The sequence below is a fragment of the Gadus macrocephalus genome, chromosome 7, assembly GCF_031168955.1.
Source record: "Gadus macrocephalus chromosome 7, ASM3116895v1".
NCBI lineage: Eukaryota > Metazoa > Chordata > Actinopteri > Gadiformes > Gadidae > Gadus > Gadus macrocephalus.
The window spans coordinates 20080859-20100698 of NC_082388.1; the positions used below are offsets into that span (position 1 = coordinate 20080859).

A 19840-nucleotide genomic window follows, 5' to 3' on the forward strand; every position below is an offset into this window, starting at 1 on the left:
TCATGGAGCAGGCGGCGGAGGTGGACGGCGAGCTCTACGTGCCGCTCTGCCTCCGCTACCTCAACAAGGAGGACATCCAGTGCGAGGAGACGCTGGCCTTCATCCCCTGCCACGCCGACGCCGGCGCCCTGGCGGACGCCGTGGAGACGGCGCTCTCCGAGAAGTGGGGGCTCAACATGGCGTACTGCCGGGGCCTGGCCCTGCTCAGCGTGGGCCAGGCGGGCGCCCAGATGCGGGCGGTGTGCGCGTCGCTCGCCGCCAAGTACCCGCAGGCGGTGCGCGCCGTCAGCTCGGCCGTGTCGCTCAACGTGTGGCTGGCGCGCTCCTCGCCGGTGCCGGAGGCGGCGGACGCCGCCGCGCTGACGGAGAACCTGCTGACGTGGTTCACGGCGGACGCGCGCCGGCAGAACAGGCTGGAGGACGCCATCCTCGGCGCCTTCCCCCGCGACGAGGCGCGGGGCCACGAGCTGCGGGACAAGCTGGTGAAGAGCTGGGAGCGGAGCCACGACATGCAGGAGCTGACGGCGGAGCTCCTAGAGCCTCTGATGCTCTGCCTGAACGACCTCAAGGACGAGGGCGAGGGCGGCGGCGCTGCCGAGCGGCGGCAGGCCGGCGAGTTCTTCGACGCCGTGCGCCGCTTCGAGTTCCTCTTCGCCACGGTGGTGGGCAAGCACGTGCTGGCCGCCACGGGCAAGCTGAGCACGTCGCTGCAGGGCAAGCCCCTGGACATGCTGCTCGCCGTGGACACGCTGCCCGACCTCACCGAGGCCCTCGGCAGGCTGCGCTGCGACGTGGACGTCCTCCACAAGGCCTGGTTCCAGGAGGCCGTGGCTCTGGCCGCCCGGCTCCAGGTGCCCACGCTGCACCCCGTGCTGCTGGAGCCCCTGAGCGACTTTTACGCCGAGTCGGTCAGCGGCAGGGCCATCGAGCACTCGGTCGCCGAGGTGGCCGACCTGTTCGCCGAGAAGGTCCTGGACACCCTGCGGGCGCTGGAGATAGTGCCTTACGCCATGTCCCGGGTGGAGACGCCGACCCTCGGCGGCCTTCTGTTCCGCCTGTACAGCGAGGACCTGCCGGACAAAGTGTCTCTGTTTCAGGAGATCAAGTCGTGGAAGGAGAAGTGGCTGGACCCCTTGGCGGGGTACCTGCCCACCACCGTCCTGGACACGCTGAAGACGTCGCAGATCCGCAGCTTCAGCAACATCGAGACGCTGCTCAGACTGCAGGTGGTGCTGCCCTTCTCTCGCAAGGAGAGCTCCTTCAGGGTGGGCAAGAGGAGCCTGCAGGCGTTCATGCAGCAGCAGAAGAGGTCGCTGGCCGAGCTGCATCCTCTGTGAAAATGTTGAAGGTGTTGAACCCCCCCCGCCCCTCCCCAGCCCCGCCCAACACAAGATCATGTAAACTAGCAAAGCTCTTGAGAGGTTGTTGACAGCGCCACACCTCTGATTCAATGTTCCTTAGCCCCGCCCCCATCCCTGTCTCCCCCCCCCCCCCCCCCTCCTCTAACTTTTGAACTTGACCAGATAATTGAGTGGGTACAATATTAATCAAGATACTTTTGAACTCTTTTGTTTTCCTGTGTGCAGAGGGAAGACCTTTTGTAATTTTATTTTTCTCCTGTAGTTTGAACGGTTGTACTGCCCCTTGGGACCAATGTCTTGCCAAAAAAAAGAGTAATGCTCAACGGAGGGTTATCGAAGCTTGTGTGCCTTTATGCAATTCTACCCAACCATCGGCTGCACCCTACAGATGCAGGAAGTGACCCAAACCCATTAGGCATTTATTTTTAGCATTACCAAAAATTACTAGACTGTAAAGATCACATTATGAAATTGTTACAAAGTCATTTCAAATTGTTAAATTGCACCATTGTTTTCCTTTTTAGGCACACATAGGTTAGATTAGATTAATCATTTAATGTTTTTTTGATTCCCCCTGTCATCATGTCCATATACAGGGGTCTATTTGCTGTAACTGTATCTTTGAAAGAATGTTTCCATGATAGGAAATCCCTCATATATATATTTGTCAAAAAAAGTAATAAAATGCTTCTAAAAGATGTCCTTCTCAGATGATCTTTACGTCCGTTTTTTGGTCTGTACTGTGTTAGACTAAGTTACCACAAGGGGGCGCAAGGTGACCTTCTTTATAAGTCTACTCCCAATCAATGCATGCAGTCCCAAAAGTGAGCTTTTTTTATATATATATCTCCAAAGAAATAAGGCATATTATATTTATATTTTACAGAGTAAATAAAATAATGTGTAGTCTTGACAGACTTCTTCAAACTAGGTATATGATATATATTTGAAAAGATTTTTTAATATTACTGTAATTTGTTAACCCAGTTTGTCTTGAATATGTGCTCATGGTTAGATTTAATCAGTTGCTGAAGGGTTAAATTGAGGTAAGCGAAAACAGCTTCTTGCACTTAAGTTAGTCATCCTTCAAAAACGAAGTCAATCCTTGTTTAATTACTAGACTTAAGAGCCTAAATTCTGGAACTAACACTATCCATGCAAATGTTCTTAAATAATTCCAAAAAATGTTTGCTCTCGGATTAACTCATATCATCCTTTCGTAGCCAGAGTTGTTTCAGTCAGAAATGTCCAACATCCTCAACTGGTGATTTAATGTCGTCTTGAGTTCTTCTATTCTTCACCGACTGTTCCGGCCATTGTATAATTATGGTTAACAATTAATCTCCCCAGACAAATGAGCCACGGCACCGGTGTCTCTTAGCTGTCAATCATTTGCCAGTGACAATGGTGGGCCTTTGCACCAGACCGCCAACTCACAGAGAATCATAGTTCATGTTGATAGAAACCCAGAGGTCTGAAGTCAAATATTCCCATTTATTCTCATGTTTTAAATAGGAGGGGCGGGAAATGCTTCAGGAACGGCTTGGCTACAATAATAACATAACACCCTTACTCGTTTTATTACATCATCAGCCCACCCAAACCTCTTTGAATTATTTGTTATTATTATATATTGAATGTTAGGTTATTTATAATAACCTAACATTAAAATAGCATTCTACAATGATGAACTCAAGTTTTCTCTTGGTATGAGTTTCTCAAGGGGATTATGATAAGTTTAATTTATGAGCGTCCCTCGACCTGCCTATCTGAAAGAGACGAGCGTGGGGGCTCTCTGTAGATGACCCCTCATCCCAGGTCCTAGTGGTCAGGTAGGCCTACCTCGTGTTTGTATTTACCAGCTCTATACATCAAGTTGGGCACTATTAACCTCACCCATAGCGACTTGATATGAGCAGACATGTACTGTATTCCTCCTGCGAGTTGTGACAACAGACAAAGCCTGATCGCGTGTGTCTAGCTCAGTGTGAAACGGGGATCAACACGTCTCTCTCTCCCTCTCTGTGTCTCTCTGTGTCTCTTCAAACGGATCCGTCTCAGCTGCTGTGGACCACCAACAGCATGGTCCCTATGCTGGCTGTATGGGGCCGGTCTGAGAGCCCCACGACAGGGTTTACCGCAGGAACATCCTCCACTTTATAACACCCCTCGTCCCCTTTTAATAAAACAAGTAGGCCTTACTGACTCTCCACTCAGTAGCTGCTGTGCTCTGATCTCCCTTTAATGGGGAGGGGGGGTCATGAAGGTCTTAACGTCTTGATGGATGGAAGGGTGGTTTGGCCGGGGATACATGACACACAGACAGTGCTACGGTGGAGACAATCTGTAAACACATTCATCGTGCTTGCACAGAAAACAAGCTTTATTTTCATCAGTGACGCATGTGCTGGAATGCTGCTGGAAGTCCAAGTTTTTTGGGGGGGCTAAGGTTGTGGCTATGGATCCGCCAGCCTGCATTTAGCTCCAACATGGGGGACGACAGGAGGTTTTAAGTGGGGTTCGGTTCAATGTTCCCCTTCAAAAGGAACAGAAAAAATGCGCTGGCATTTAGGGGAAGATTTCAAAGGCTGCTGTAAACACACCATTTGGTTTGTTTTGGGGTGTTGCTGATTTGACTCTAAACACCATTTTTTTGGTGTTCTGCTCATCTAAACTTTCTACATATAAACCATTATGTTTATTGGACTATAGACAAGATACCATTTTTAGTTTGATAGGGTGTGTTTTTGGTTTGTTCGCTTTTTCACCTTGGCATTCAGGGCATATATTATGTACTCAGAATGTGTGTTTACACAGTAGAGTTTAACCATTAAATTGCAGTTAATCTTTTCCTCATTTTATTTGTTCGTTAGCTTTCAGTACTTTTGCCGACCTATTTTCTCTAAAGAATAGCACAAATTTAGCAGGCAAAATGTATTTAATTTGTAGTAAAATATAATATAAAATATGTTAAAATTTAAATTATCTTAAAATGAATCCTTGAGCCGTTTCCTGAATAAAATTATGAAATCTTGAACCTCAAAGATTAAACCTCTATACTGTTAACCACAACCTGTGAGGCAGTTCAATATTCTGTCACATCCCAAAGACAGGAACCGACTACTTGAAAAAGAAGAAACAAACAAACCATGTATCTGTTGTGTTTACAGGGAGGGCACCTCGCTGTAAACACATGTCTGTGTGTCACATGTCTGTGTGTCTGTGTGTTTTTTGACATACAGACACACATGTCTGTGTCTGTGTATGTCTGTGTGTGTGTCTGTATGTGTCTGTGTGTGTGTGTGTGTGTGTGTGTGTGTGTGTGTGTGTGTGTGTGTGTGTGTGTGTGTGTGTGTGTGTGTGTGTGTGTGTGTGTGTGTGTGTGTGTGTGTGTGTCTGTGTGTGTGTGTGTGTGTGTGTGTGTGTGTGTGTGTGTGTGTGTGTGTGTGTGTGTGTGTGGGGGGGATGGGGAAGCGTGAGCCCAGTCTCTGCTCAGGTCATCATTCATCAGCCACACAGTACGACCCAGATCTCCTCCACCTCCCACCCTCCATCCCACCCATCACCTGGCTGCAGATCCAGCTCGTCTTTCCCCAACACCTCATCACCGGGCCCTAGGATGGGGTACCACAACCCCCACCAGCACCAGCACCAGCACCAGCACCAGCACCAGCACCAGCGGGTGTCGTGATGGGAGGACTGGTGGGAGTTCTTCATGGGTGGAAGTGATTGGGTTTCCTATTTTTAAAGATTTATTCTTGAAGGTTTTATCCTTTTTATTGTAGAGCCAGACAGGTGTGGGAGAGAGAGGGGAAGACATGCAGCAAAGGACCGCGGGCAGGCATTGAACCCCGGGCCGCTGCGGTAAGGACTGAGTGTTAATGGTATGCTCTCTTCCTCTTTTTAAACACGTGTCCGGCACGGGGGCTCCTCCACGCTAGGGCCCAGAATGAAGTGGTGGATGAGTAGGAGTAGGCTTCTCTTTACTTTCATCGTTTTTTGGGGAGCTTAGACATGGAGGTTCAAGTATATTATTTTTTTTGACGTTTTTACAATGTGTTAAGTTTAAATAAAAGCATATATATCATTTGGTTGAACTTTGTGCAGAAGATCATACCTGAGACGAGGGTGGGGTATGGTCTTTGTAGGGGTTAAAGGTCAACGTTTTGAGGCGGTCCCCTGTTTTTTACATACTTATTCATTACCCGAGACAATAATAATAATAATAATAATAATAATATCAAGAGACCTATGCAGTTTTGACTGTATGAACAAACTGGGGTCTTTAGTGGCGTCCTCCCTCGCTGGCCTGGTGAACAGATAGTAAACCAACAGGCCCACATGGTAGGTACATGTGGACGGGGCCGCTCTGAAGTCTCCTGGAAGACCACATGACGTGTTCAAAAGTGCCCCCCATCTGTCACTTGAAAGAAGGGCAGTCCTCAAAGCACAATAGAGAGAGAGGCAGTAAACAAATGGTGCACAAAAGACACTTGGGTCCAATCTCGTCCCGCTGGATAGAGATTGTTGTTTCTGCAGCAAATCCCTACTGTGAGCCCCGGAAGCTCCTCAGAAGAGCGGTGGGGGCACCGCCGGAGAATGCTGCTGAGTGCATGATTGAATTTTCACATGGTCCCCCCCTTACACACACACACACATACACACACACCCCTGCTCCAAAGCACTTTGTCGGGTTGGGGGGGTGTTCTCAAGGGATGAAGAGCGCTCTTCTTTGTTCAGAGAAGATCGCCCAGGTACTTGTCAAGTTTGGTGTAGGACTGACTAAAGTTTTTTCCGAGTTATTGTCATTCTGAATCCTAATTTTTATCCTAAACCTGTCCAAACCACTTTAAAATCTATGATCTGTCTATAGTTTGAAATAATCGTTTATTTAAGTCTTTTTTTTTAATGCAGGAATATAAAAATTCAAATGAATAGCATATTATTGAAATATTCTCTGATTTTTTGTGAGTTTACTATTACTGGTATTACAAATTAAGTTTATTTATTAATCTCTAAAGAATTTTTTATAAAAGTTAAAAGAAAATAGATTCATTCAATGTCTGGGTTTTCTAATTCTCCGATGTTCTTCCCCACTCTCCATGCCAGCCCTGGTGGCGGTCTGCTGGACCTCCGTCTTGGTGTCGGGAACATACTCCAGAATTCTCCATCTCGAGGGGGACTATTGTGGCTTCTAGACCATTCAGGTTCAAATCTCCTGGGTGAAAGTTGAACGCCGCTATCTCCCGGTGTAAGGCCTCTGGACTCTTGGTATAACCCTGATCCTCTTCCGATAGAGGGACAATGGCAAAACATTGTGTGCCATAGGGGCCTTTCCTCCCACACCAACGCTGCTGAATTCCTAGCTTGACTGCCTGCCATTCACGCTCTCCTCTTTGAGTCGGGCCACCAAGCTCTTACCCCTGCAGATTGTACGTGTGGAAAATCCCTTATTTATTTGAATTGATCTTAGATTCAATTCATTCGAGCCTCCTTGAAAGATTGTAATACCTACCAAAATACGGCTCTATGGTTTATGATTTTCATTGTGGTTGCAATTTCCACATGAGTATGTGATGTGTCACCTGCAATAAATTAACTACAGATTTATACAAATAATATGAAATAAATGAGAGCAGGCGTAACCGCACACACCAGTTATTGTGTTTGGGGTGAATACAGTTTTTATATTACAAACAAAAAGTATTTGAATTCAATAACATGTACCTATATATTGTGAACTGGCGAACTTTGAAGGATAATTACATTCCAAAAGTTCCAATCTTAACATTTCCCGATAAACCTTTCTGAAGATCACCTTCAGGTAATCGTTACCATATAATGACTGCTTTGATTTCCTCCACAGAAAACCTTGGTCCACGGCCAACTGATTCTGCTGCAGCACAGTTCTGATGAAAGAAAATAAAAGTCTAACTAGGATATTAATCATCGCAACCATCTCTTGTCTGAGAAAACAAGGCTTCGTCTTCGAAATGTGTGTCGGCCCTGGGTGAGTGGGGAACGGAGAGAGGCGAGAGAGCCTGGCTCTCTGATGTTGTCTCCACTGTCAGTGACGCCCACGCACCACAGAACGGTGCAATTCACAGTGGACCGACATGCAGCATGGAGAGTCACCCTGGATCAAGGATCACTGCCACCGGGCTAGATAAGCCAACAGAGAGAGACACTTGCTCCGATGTTATGTTTTAATTGATGCCATTTAGTCAGCATGTCAGGTAAAAGGTCTGTGAATGTAATTTATTTGGAATAGAATAGAGTTATAGGGGATGCTGTACCAATAGTATCACATTATAATATATAGTAATATTTTTTATATTGTCATGCATGTATGAGATATATTATGAAGTATTTATGTGTATTTGTTGATTATGCATAACACTGCATTATAACAATAAAAGGAGTCATGGCATTGCTTTTATGCAATGACAATTGTTAACTGACGTGGTTTGAAATACTGTATCGTTTGGAAATAGAATATAGACCTTGTTCCATGTATTTCGTGGAAATTATTATCACTTCATAAAAGTGTGTAATTGTTTTAAAGGAATGAATAAAAGACAATATACCTACATGTCTTATCATTGTGAATGATTTATATTTTTGCCTCTACGATTTAACTGGTTTTATACTCAAGAAGCCGTGGTAATGTGACATTTTTACGTTCAGTTTTTGTGTGTTATTTCAGCTGTGCATTGGTATAGATAGGCTCAGCTCTTGTATCACAAGTTAATTTAACCACCAGTAGGTCACTTTTACCCTAAAAAAAATTGAGGTTCCTGGAAAGCCTCAAATTTGAAGAAAGAAAAAATTTGGGACAGAGATGGGAAGTCTAGAACTCAATATTAAACCAAACGGTACTGCTAGTATTTCGGGTTCCTCTGGCAAGTCTCCACGCTATCCGCTTTCTTATGCTAATCGCAGCTGACGTCACCAATGAGTTCAAAGCCCCGCAGGAGTACATATTAGTGGAGGCTGCCCCTCCGTCCCACAGTCCCACACACACTCCGCTCTTTGCAGGACCTACGAGACACAACGCTGCTGGTGACAACTAAATGATGCTTTCCTGCTTGGAGTTATTCTGTTGCGTTTGTGGATTTACATATATCTCTGGCTGATACCTCAGGAAAAGGATATTTCGCTTGTCTTTTTTTGATTCACCCCAAAGTTTGAGCACTCCTATAAAAGGTGAGTGCCTGTTTTATAGCATAATGATGAAATGATAGTGGTGTAATGTGTGGTTTATTAAACCCATTTATTATTATTATTGTACATTTTAACGGATTTGCAACAGACTTATTTAGTCTGTACAGATGATATTAGTAGGCTATTGTCCGGTAATTTTAAATAAGATTTTAAGGCCAATCTATATCCAATGTGTAAGGAAAAATACATTCTTCTTTTATTGCCTTGGCTGAATATTTAGTTTTATTTCAAGTCAGATTAAAGTAACATTTTGGCTAAATTATGCATTGGATTTCTATTGGCTACTGGAGACCGTGTTGCAAAAACAAAGAAAAACAATAACGAATGTAAAGTTACGGTTGCTTCAACTTTTCCAAAGTTACACATATCCAATCAATGCATATCGCTAGGAATGGGAAAGTTATAAATAGGCGCAGTTTACGTGATATGTTAATCAGTAGCTCGGTAGATCTCCAGCGAGAGATCGCGGATAAGCTGTCAGTGTGTCAGTACTATCTTCTGGTGGGAAACAGATCTGCATTCTGAGAGCCAAGTGGGCTATCCGTAGGCACATCATAGTCGATCGGGGCGTTTTAACGCACACATTTTTAACGCTGTTCAAAGAGATCTCTTATCAACACACAACAAAAGCCCCATCAGATACTGCACCTGAGATGCTCTGCTACTGTCCACTGGAGGGTAGTGTGTATACGACTCGCTGAACACGTTCAGCTTTAAAATCTCGCTCCTTGGTAGTTTAAGTTATATATACTGTATATAAAAAAGGAAATTAGCCCTCAAAGTTGATATTAATCCTTCCTATATTTATTATGGTTAGGCCTACTTAAAAAGTAGGCTATGCATCAAAGTGCAGTCATATTTATATGTTTTAAGCCTAAACCGAAGAATGTATTCGACCCTTGAAACGTGTACCTATATCGTATAATATTGTTAACTGCTATTATACTGCTATAAACTCCAAAATAACAAGTGGATTTTTTTAGGCCACGGATAGTTTCTCTTTTAGTAGGCTATAACGTTTCCTTACTATTAACCCCGGCGCACATAACCGGATAGGCCCGCTCCATTCAGTTTTTACCGTGGTGACAAACCATAAGTTAAGAGATAGGCCTCTTACTCACTGACCAGGGCATCTAATAACATGCTGAATGCTATGACTTCACCCGTGATAGGTGCTCACCACCGAAGAAAGAGAGACAGACACAGGGGGAGAGAGCGAGAAAGAGATGCGTACCACGGCCGCTGCCTTTTGAGTTCAACCCTCTGAAGCTGAGCAGAGAAGCCAGACGGTCTGCTGTACTCTTCTTGTACCTTCCCTGGATCTTCCCTGGGGCCTCCATTGTGATCATGAGGAAGGCCTCCCGCACTCTGCCTCTCGGAGTCCTCACCGTGTTGCTGCTTTCCCAGGTCTGCTCTGGCATCAAATGGCTGTAAGTACACCTATTATCACCTCTACAATAAAAATAAATACAAATCGCAAAAAAAAAAAAAATAAGGATTTTAAAATTTGTGTAGCCTAATTAGTACCAGGTGATTCTTTGTTGAGAATGTAATATCAAGCGCCGGTAGAGTAGGCCTGCAGGAGTCCAATTGTCGTCAAAAAGGGGTCGCAAGAGCTTCTTCACGCATTGTGATGCAAACGCGCGGTGTTGAGCGGGAACCCAGATAGGACAATCAGGAAGGCTTAATATACTGTTTGAAGCGCTGAAAGGGGGATTACGACACTTTCTTAAAGTCTTTGACGGGTACTAATGTCACAACGTGTCACAAGTCCGCATTTACATGTGGATGTGATGTGAGTGACAGTGGAGTGTCTGGCAAATCCGAATGGTTAAGAATGGGAGAATAGCCTTTAATTGTTTAAGGATGAAATAAAATAATAATAAGAAAAAAACGGTGTAAAAACACTATTCCTAAGCACTGAGCTGTATTTCTCTATGTTCTGACACTGTATGACAATACATGGAGGGCTGAGGGGAATCAATGATTGGCCAGTTCTCGTTGTTGACGTTATGCATTATGCATTTTGTCGAGCCTTGTGAGGTGTTTTGTCATGTATCGTCTCCCATTATACAATACAGTTTTCTTTTTGTGAAATGGCGTATCTTTAAGCCTCAGAATTTTGTTGAGGGATCAAGGATTGCCTTTTTTTGGTTTATCGTTGAACAAGGTGTGTGATGGGTTTTAATTGCAATGGTATTTTAATTGTGAAGAACTTTATGATCTCAGTATTTTTTGTTTTCTTCAAAAGTAAACTAAAGTAAACATATTGACCTATCAGCCTGCAGACTCCCACAGACCCCATGCCATTGGAGCAGACGTGGTCTTTGGAGCACAGACTGAGTGTTTGGCATGTACTAAATCGTAGGTCGATCTCCAGCTATAATCCTCGATAAAGCGCAGCGTTGCGATCCAAAACAGATGGGGCCGTAAACACCTGTGAGTGCTGGGTTACCACAGACACAAGGGGGTGGGGTGTGTGTGTGTGTGTGTGTGGGGGGGGGGGGGGGGGGGGGGGGGCAGTTTATCACCGGGCACCCTCCGACCATCCCCACCACCGGCCCCTAACCCCACCACCAACACCACCCTCTCCTGCTAGGCCCCTAATGTGAAACAGGCCAAGACGCAGGGCCAGTGCTGTGTGCTTCACATGAGCTCCCGGCAGAGAGCCGGCCATGGAGAATGGAGATCAGTGCTCCGGTCCCCCCACCCCCGGCCAACCACCCCCCCCCGCCCACCCGTCCATGTTTCTATAATGTTAATCCTCCATGCTTTTAAATGGCTTCAGATGAAATGTCCCCCTGAAATGAGTGTGACCCCCCCACCCCCCACCTTATAAATGCTTGTAAACAGACGAGCCACGTCCACAGATGAGCCATGTGAACTTCAGGACACAGTGCGCTGTATAGGTCATTCGGGGTCTCGTATAGGAGCAGTTGTTTAGTTTGAAACTAGCCCCCCCCCCCCCCCCCCCCCCCCCCTCTCCCTGTTTCTCCATCAGAATCCTGGAGCCAAGAAGGTTTGTATCTGATCAAAGCCACACAGTGACTTTCCTTTGGCATGGGCTCTAGAATAAGATGGGCTTTTTTCTTTCTGTGTGATGCCGGCCAACATTCTTCCCCATTGGCAGTTTTATCCGGTTTAATGTTTTCTTTTGTTTGCCAGTAGCTGATAAAAAGAGTCAAACAATTAAAAAAAAAAAAAAAAAAAACGTCCGGCATGCAACCGGAACGAAACGGTCGAAAACCGGAATGGAACAGACCCTATCCCAGGGAGACAGGCAAACGTAGAGGCAGCCAGGCCGGTTTACTTTTCTCGACCCCCCCCCCCTCATTCATTTTCCTCCCCGTGTCTCCTCCATCAGAGCGCTGTCCCACACTCCGGCCTCGCTGCACGTCAACCAGACCCTGCACTGTAAGCAGCTGGCGGGCATGGTGTCGTCACAGGCCCAGCTGTGCCGCAGCAACCTGGAGCTCATGCAGACCATCATCCAGGCGGCCCGCGAGGTCAAGAAGACCTGCCAGAAGACGTTCGCCGACATGCGCTGGAACTGCTCCTCCATCGACATCCCCACCGACTCGACCAAGTACAGCCCCGACCTGGAGCGAGGTATGTGGCCCCGCTGAGTCCGGTCAGAGTAGGCGCAGAGCGGTGAGGGTTAGGGCTGGGGGGTTTCTTATTCCAAGCGAATTGTCCTGGGATTCGTCTGTGTTCACTGTGAGCCCGCTAGATGGTAAATAGTTCTTAAAATCTCTTTGGACGTGGTTGGATGTAAAGATGTGAGCAAGTGTTTCGTTTCTTTGTTTAGTAGGAGTTTAAAACAATGGATTCGGTGTCCAGAATGGAAGTCGGGGTTTTTGGGAGGAAATAATGTGGAGCACATTGCAATAGTTATGGCTCTGTTTCAAGAGCCCGTCTGTGTGGTTTATTTTCGGTGTCCTTGGTGTTCATAACTCTGAACCAATACCCCAAGCCAAGGTTATTGCTCTCTTCCGCGTGCTACACATGTTTCCAGTTCAGTGTTTCACTATTTACAATAATGACTCGCATCATCTTAATGATTTCTGTTGCTTGCTCGTCTCAGCCAATTTTTCTCAAGCATTTGAAAGCAAAACCATTGGGGGAAAGACTTTGTTTTTAATTAGCTACGTTGTGTCCCGTTTCACATTCGGAGAGGCCAACCAACACAAAGAGTCATCAACTGTATTTTTCTCGAGCCCGCAATATGCATCTCGGATAACATTTTAATTGGAGAATACTTCTCCGTAGAACATGTGCATGTTGTGGAATTAACTTCCTAATTGTCTCATTATTTTCCAATTCTACTTTGTTACGTGCTGCAATGATGACTCCGTTGCAATTGTTTTTCATCACCAAAATATTATCGAGGTCGGTCACAGAGAGAAAGACGTCCACCGTGTCGTGAGCCAAAGTTTGGAAAGAACTATTTAGTACTATTGATAAAAAGGGAAGTTGTATTTCTACGATGTAGCCCTGAGGAAGACAAGAGTAGTTGCCCCTCTGCGAATAGATTCCTCCAAGGCTCCTGAAGACAGGAGACAGTTTATCTCTTCATGTTGCTCTTTGATCTAGCTGCTCTTTGCTCAGACATGATTTCTTCTTTATCTCCATGCGCTCCTCAGCCCTAAACATCTGTGCCCTCATATGTGCGCACGTCTGCACCAATTGTACCGGAGAGCCGTCTCTTCTCGTGTACGGTCGGCCAGACTGTTTTCCGTTAGAGCCTTTTGCTTTGTGTATGGGCCGAACGGCCCGGCAGTATTTCTTGTCTCCACGGGGGCTGCGTCATGACATGGCCGAGGACAGAGACGGACAGGCGTAAGAGGTTCCAGGGGGCTCTAAAGGCCCTGAAGGGACTCAACACATCGTGACGATCGCTTGAAATCCACTTTGCCTCGGTTCTACACTGTCTAGCTAATAAACGAGTGGTTCTAAACTGTGACGCTAGAACCACTCGCCACTAACCGAGTTGTTCTAAACAGTTTAGCTACCAAAACGAGTGTTTCGAAACTATATCTCTACAAAATAAAATTGTTTCGCTGCTAAATGAATAGTTTCAAACAGTTACGCTGCGAACCGATAGGTTTCAACCTGTTTTGCTAGTAAATGCTTGGTTCTGAACTCTTCCGCTGCTAAACGAGCTGTTGTGAATCGTTGAAGGGAAAACCCGCCGACAACATCGGCCGTGCAGTCGAAGACGTCCGTAGTGCTCATCACGTTGAGTCATTCTGTCCGTTGTCACCACCAGGCACGAGGGAGTCGGCGTTTGTCTACGCCCTGTCGGCCGCGGCCATCAGCCACACCATCGCGCGGGCGTGCACCTCGGGCGACCTGCGGCTGTGCTCCTGCGGCCCCATCCCCGGGGAGATCCCCGAGCCGGGCTACCGCTGGGGGGGCTGCGCGGACAACCTGCACTACGGTCTGATCATGGGCTCCAAGTTCTCCGACGCGCCCATGAAGATGAAGAAGGCGGGCTCCCACGCTAATAAACTGATGCACCTCCACAACAGCGAGGTCGGCAGACAGGTGAGAACGCCGGGGTCTTCCTCGCACATCGTAAATGCCTCCTGTTGTTATGAATTATATTGTTTTGTTCCAAAATCGTAAACATTTTTACCATCAATTTTGTTGAGATAACCTGTGCAATTATATGTTGAAATGTGTTGCGCTATTAAGCGCCGTATCTAACCTGACTTTCCCTCTTTGCCCCCGAAAGGCCCTGCGCGACGCGGTGGTGATGAAGTGCAAGTGCCACGGCGTGTCGGGCTCCTGCTCCATCAGGACCTGCTGGAGGGGCCTGCAGGACCTGAGGGACATCGCCATGGACCTGAAGACCAAGTACCTGTCCGCCACCAAGGTGGTCCACCGACCCATGGGCACGCGCAAGCAGCTGGTGCCCAAAGACATCGACATCCGGCCGGTCCGGGAGAACGAGCTGGTGTACCTGCAGAGCTCCCCCGACTTCTGCGCCAAGAACGACAAAATGGGCTCCGTCGGCACACAGGACAGGTGAGGGGGGACCGTGGGACACATGGAACAGTCTAACCTCTCGTCTTCTTCTCGCTTCTGGAACTCTCTCTCTGGAAATGTCCACGGAAATTTTGAGTCGAGAAGCCCGATCCGCCTGGCAGTGGCTCATTCGTTTTGACGGCGGTGCTGGGGGATTTGTTGACTTAACTGAACTGCTGGCCTGCCTGGTGGCACCGTTTAGTTTGTGGAGCGGCTGATAAGGACCAGAGGTCCCTGAGACTGGCTCGCCTGTGGCATGTCTAAGCACGTGTCACTGACGAGGCCATTGTGACTGGGGCCCCTGTGCCACTATCAGAACCGGTGACTAATGCAGTTATTCTTAGGACCAGAGTGCACTCAGCCCATATCCTTTGGAGAGCACCACACATAGAGGGAAATTGGCAATGTTTTTTTTTTCGGGAGATAAGAGAAAGAGTCGCTCCATTCACAGGGCTCGTGTTTGATTTGGGACTTGTTTGGTCCTGTAGCGCGCGGCTCTGGATGGAGTGGTGGGGAGCAGGGAGACTTTTTGTCTGAGGGTCCACAAAGACAAAGAGCTCTGATGCAACCACTGTCTATTCAAATAGGATGGAAGTCTGCCTTACCTTTACCTACACCGACAAGATTGTCCCTACATTTTGTGTGATGTTTCTAGTAAATCATGCATCCAATCATACATCATCCGAGGCATCAGAAATCGTTTTTTTTCTGTCAGGTTATTTCAGTTAAAGGGTTGTAACTAGCCCTCTAATCAGGTAATCTAATTGCTTGCTGGATTTGCTGTCTGCTAGACTAAAGGTCAATGTCTGATGATTGAGTCATGCCATAGTTTACCAGCCCTCGGCGCCTCTCAGGCTAACCAAAAAGAGATGCTTCAGGTCAAGTTCACCATATGTGAACATGCAACGTCTGTTTCCCAGTTAGATAACACACAGTCACATTTTTCTCTTCTACAGCATAACTATCCTTTCATGTCAGGTCACAAGGGAGCCAATGTCTGTGTATGTTGCTTAGGCATGTCACAGAAATTAAATGTGTGTGTATGTGTGTGTGTGTGTGTGTGTGTGTGTGTGTGTGTGTGTGTGTGTGTGTGTGTGTGTGTGTTGACACACACACACACACATATATACATCCCACCCACCATCTGATAGCAAAATGCCTGTCATCTCGTGCCTACCCACAATCCTCCAGCGGTCCATCAGAAGCAGCTGGGACCGGCTCATTGATGGCCACATTAGTATGGTGCTGTCTAGCCTTAGCCCCTGACTGACTCCTAATCTGACTCACTCATCAACATTGATAGCCCTGGGCCCATGATGAGAACTATAAACGGGGTTAGTTGACAGAGGCCAAAACAAAATCACACCTCAGCTACACTTATTTTGGCAAATTGTTGAATTGAGACGAAGGTAAACAACTTCTTACCAACATTTCTATTTTGACCATTTAATACCTTGTCTAAAGTGCTAGCACAGTAAAACAAAGAATTGCACTGCACAGCATTTTTGGTATCAAATTCCAAATTCCCGCCTCCCCAGTAAACCCACAGCTTTGCACCAGAGAACACACTGGTCTGCCTGCATATTATGCTTACAGCATCAAGCTGTGAAACAGGATAGATTCTAATGTCCGACAAACTCTAGTACTTAATGTCTATTCCCTCGTGACTACTACCCAACCCCCCCCCCCTGCCCCTCCTCCTACTACACCTCCTCCTCCACCTTCTCCTCCCTGTACTCCTAAACCAGCGGCCCACTTCCAAGTGCCTCTCTCAGCACAGCGCTCATTAACACTGTGCTATTATATAACAGTGCAATTAGGTGGAGAGGGCAAGCTAAACAGTGGGAGGGCTCCTCTGTGTATTCAATGTGATTTATGGCGGGGGCCATTCTCAGCTCCCTAAAAAACAAAAAAGGCCCTGGGCATCTCAAATGAAAGACTCCCGCAAGGCAAAGTCCACCGGCTCGAAGAGGGGAGGAAAAAAAAAGAAAAAGGCGGGGAAAATGTTTAAAGTGAACGAAAAGCACAAAAGCACAAGCATTATTAAATGAGACTAATGTTAAGCTGTCATAGATTTTTGTTAAGGGCAGCTAGACTTTGTTTATTGGAATGTGATGTATGCTAAATTGCCCCCGAGCAAGGAATAAGAAAGGAATTTTGTTTCCAACTTGATCCTAATCGCCCAAAAAAAAAACACTTGTTTTCAATGGAAGAAAAATGTACACAAAATGCATTACTGCTTTTACCATTATTGCATTAGAACGACTATTAAAACACGAATGATAACAGTGCTAACATGATAACATCAGTTGTGTTTTCAGTATCTCCGTGGCCATTGTTCCTAACCCCGAACTCCCTCTCTCTCCGCGGCTCCCAGGCAGTGCAACAAGACGTCGATGGGCAGCGACAGCTGTGAGCTGATGTGCTGTGGGCGAGGCTACAACCCCTACACCGAGAAACTGGTGGAGCGCTGCCACTGCAAGTACCACTGGTGCTGCTACGTCACCTGCAAGAAGTGCGAAAGGATAGTCGAGAGATACATCTGCAAATAAGCCCTCTGGACGGACGTCGACCGCCCCCCCTGCGAGCCAAGCTACGAACCCCCCCCAAGCTCAAAAGCCTTAGACTAGCTACGTACCCCAATCTCCACCACCACCACCACCGACACATCCCCACCTCCATGCCCCACTATCCCAACCCCAAGCTTGAAAGCCCTAGTCCAGCTTCGAAAGAACCCTCTCACTCCTCTCCCTCCAACCAGCGTCTAGAGGGCTACAGATAACCAAAGCACTACCATACCGACCAGGCTTAGTTTGGCCTCAGGCTTCAGCATGTCATTATTTGTTTTACATTTTTACTGCGTCTCCAGACCGCCGATTTCTGAAAAAAAAACTTTCGGGGAAGGGGGTTTCGTTCATGTCGAAAAACCACCGTCCTTCTGCTGTTTTGGTTTTGGTTTTTTTTCTCTCTGCAAGGATTCCAAAAGTCAATTTTTATTATTATATATCGTTATTAAAAGAAATAGCTCCGGAGACGAGGGGATCTCCCTCCAGGTGCTCTCTGTGCGCCAGGCTGAGACTGATGTGTGCAGGATGCCAAAGTTCTGTGGAATTCATAAAGGCTTCTGATGGACCGTCGAGGCTTAAGCGGCCCTCACTATTCTTGGTACGAGATGGTACGTTCTGCTCTTTTTTCCCCTCCCTGGGACAATGGATGAAAGGGAACCCTCCGGTACGTCTATTTTTAGAATATGGACCGTTTTCTTCTTGGTTGACATCTGGGACTCTTACCAATTAACTTCTAAGTTCGACCACGGTGGTCTTTTATTTTTTTATTTTATTATTTTGTCTGCACCTCTGTGGATCCGGGGAGACGAGAAAGGAAGAAAAGTATAAATCATATTGAGATACGGCATTGTTTGATGTATTGTCAGAAACCCACAAAATCGTCTATTCTCTTCTGGGGATGTGAAACTCTGCTCTGGGTTCACGTTCGATGACATTTTGATACCACTGTCGTGTGGATGTACATACTGTCTTTTTGTATACTGAAATAAAGAAAGAAATATTTATAAGCTAATTAAATAATCTTCTCCAAGCTCAATCTGATGGATGCAGCCTTTTTCTTTCCTTTTCCGGTACTTACATTATATCCCGATTGGATAATAGCCGACACAGCCCAGAACGCCACGGACTAATCCATAAACCCAGAGGCTAAGTGTTGCTGACCTAAACCAAAGTTAAGTGTAGTATAACACTCCGATTGTTATAAAATACCTTTTTAGCATAGGCTGTAGCACACTGGTAATGATAAATCAAAGCAACCCGCTTGGTAATGAGTTGTAGGGCAGAGCCAAGAGAGCTTCGGATCCTCCAACCCTGGGAAAGGGTTTGTTTGGACATTCCTCCTTCTCACAAAAGCCATTGTAAATGGCTTTTCATCAGTTCTTTTCGTGGCTTTAAACACACTCAAACACTCGCCTCAAGTTAGCGGCCAGAGACCTCCACTGGCCATACATCAAGTCTCAAAGAAAGCTCCGGAGAAAATTCAGTGGGATCGGGATCACACACACACACACACACACACGCACGCACGCACGCACGCACGCACGCACGCACGCACGCACGCACGCACGCACGCACGCACGCGCGCGCGCGCGCGCGCGCGCACGCACGCACGCACACACACACACACACACACACACACACACACACACACACACACACACACACACACACACACACACACACACACAGCCAGACGCCTATTGGAGGGAATCAACCTAACATGCAGGGTTAACAGGCAGACATATCGCGGTCCCCCCAGCCCCATACCTGACCTACACCCCGTGCTGGGCTCAAGGGCTTCTCATGATTCTTCATGAACAGAAATAGCCTAAGTTAAAGCATGGCTCACACAACACACTTCACACGTTCACATGACACATTGCAGCCGTGGCCAACGCTGTCTGCTCTTGGCCAGCGCGGCAGCAGCACCCATTGACCATAGTCTGCGAGCCGCGGGGACACTGCCAACACGACACGTCCTCTCCAGTAGTATCCGACGCCGACAACCTGTTTGGTTTATCATGCCTTCTACGGCCCAGTGTGTTTAACCCCTACTCCATCAAAAAGAAATTCAAATACAACTGACAAAGAATCAAATCAACCGGAATAGATATATCCCCCGAGAACAATGTTAATAATGAAATCAGTCCGCGTAGCACCGATAGAAGAGGATGAGTCTTTATAAAGGACTCGTATCAAAGATGCTCTTGTGTATCTTCTGTCTGCCCGTGGCCCAGGATGGGGAAGCATCCACCGCCGTTGAGAGAACGCTATTGTCTTTCCTTTTTTCGTTTGTGGGTAAATAAAGGTTGGGGAGAGCTGGTGTGAATAGAAGGTTGTGTGTGCATGTGTATTTGTGTTGGTAGGGTGTTTATGTGTCTATGTGTGTGCGTGTGTGTCTGTGTGTGTGTGTGTGTGTGTGTGTGTGTGTGTGTGTGTGTGTGTGTGTGTGTGTGTGTGTGTGTGTGTGTGTGTGTGTGTGTGCATGTGTGTGTTTGTGTTGGTACGGTGTTTGTGTGTGTGTGTTGGTAGGGTGTGTGTGTGTGTGTGTGTGTGTGTGTGTGTGTGTGTGTGTGTGTGTGTGTGTGTGTGTGTGTGCGTTGGTAGGGTGGGTGGCAGCAGTGTCTCCACACAGTCATCTGTCCGTCGACAAGCTCA

The 19840-nt window shown here is 46.8% G+C and overlaps 1 protein-coding gene across 2 annotated transcripts; it reads left to right on the forward strand.

Moving 5' to 3' along the window:
- Nucleotides 1-8360: 8360 nt before the first annotated feature.
- On the forward strand, nt 8361-18218 carry wnt11 (wingless-type MMTV integration site family, member 11). 2 transcript variants are annotated; one of them, XM_060057271.1, is made up of 6 exons: nt 8361-8567; nt 9758-10015; nt 11950-12194; nt 13855-14132; nt 14323-14615; nt 16993-18218. In XM_060057271.1, exons 2-6 carry the CDS (start codon nt 9933-9935, stop codon nt 17165-17167), a joined length of 1074 nt encoding a protein of 357 aa, XP_059913254.1. In that variant the 5' UTR covers nt 8361-8567; nt 9758-9932; the 3' UTR covers nt 17168-18218. The 2 variants fall into 2 exon arrangements, with proteins under 2 accessions (XP_059913254.1, XP_059913255.1); XM_060057272.1 differs by having other exon boundaries at nt 9863-10015.
- The last annotated feature ends 1622 nt before the right edge of the window (nt 18219-19840 follow it).

What these genes read in the sequence shown, in the direction of transcription:
- wnt11 (XM_060057271.1), top strand. Translation starts at nt 9,933, where the DNA reads ATGAGGAAGGCCTCCCGCACTCTGCCTCTCGGAGTCCTCACCGTGTTG. An exon ending in TGCTCTGGCATCAAATGGCT is followed by an intron (nt 10,016 to 11,949) that starts GTAAGTACACCT and finishes CTCCTCCATCAG; the next exon opens with AGCGCTGTCCCACACTCCGG. An exon ending in TCCGTCGGCACACAGGACAG is followed by an intron (nt 14,616 to 16,992) that starts GTGAGGGGGGAC and finishes CGCGGCTCCCAG; the next exon opens with GCAGTGCAACAAGACGTCGA.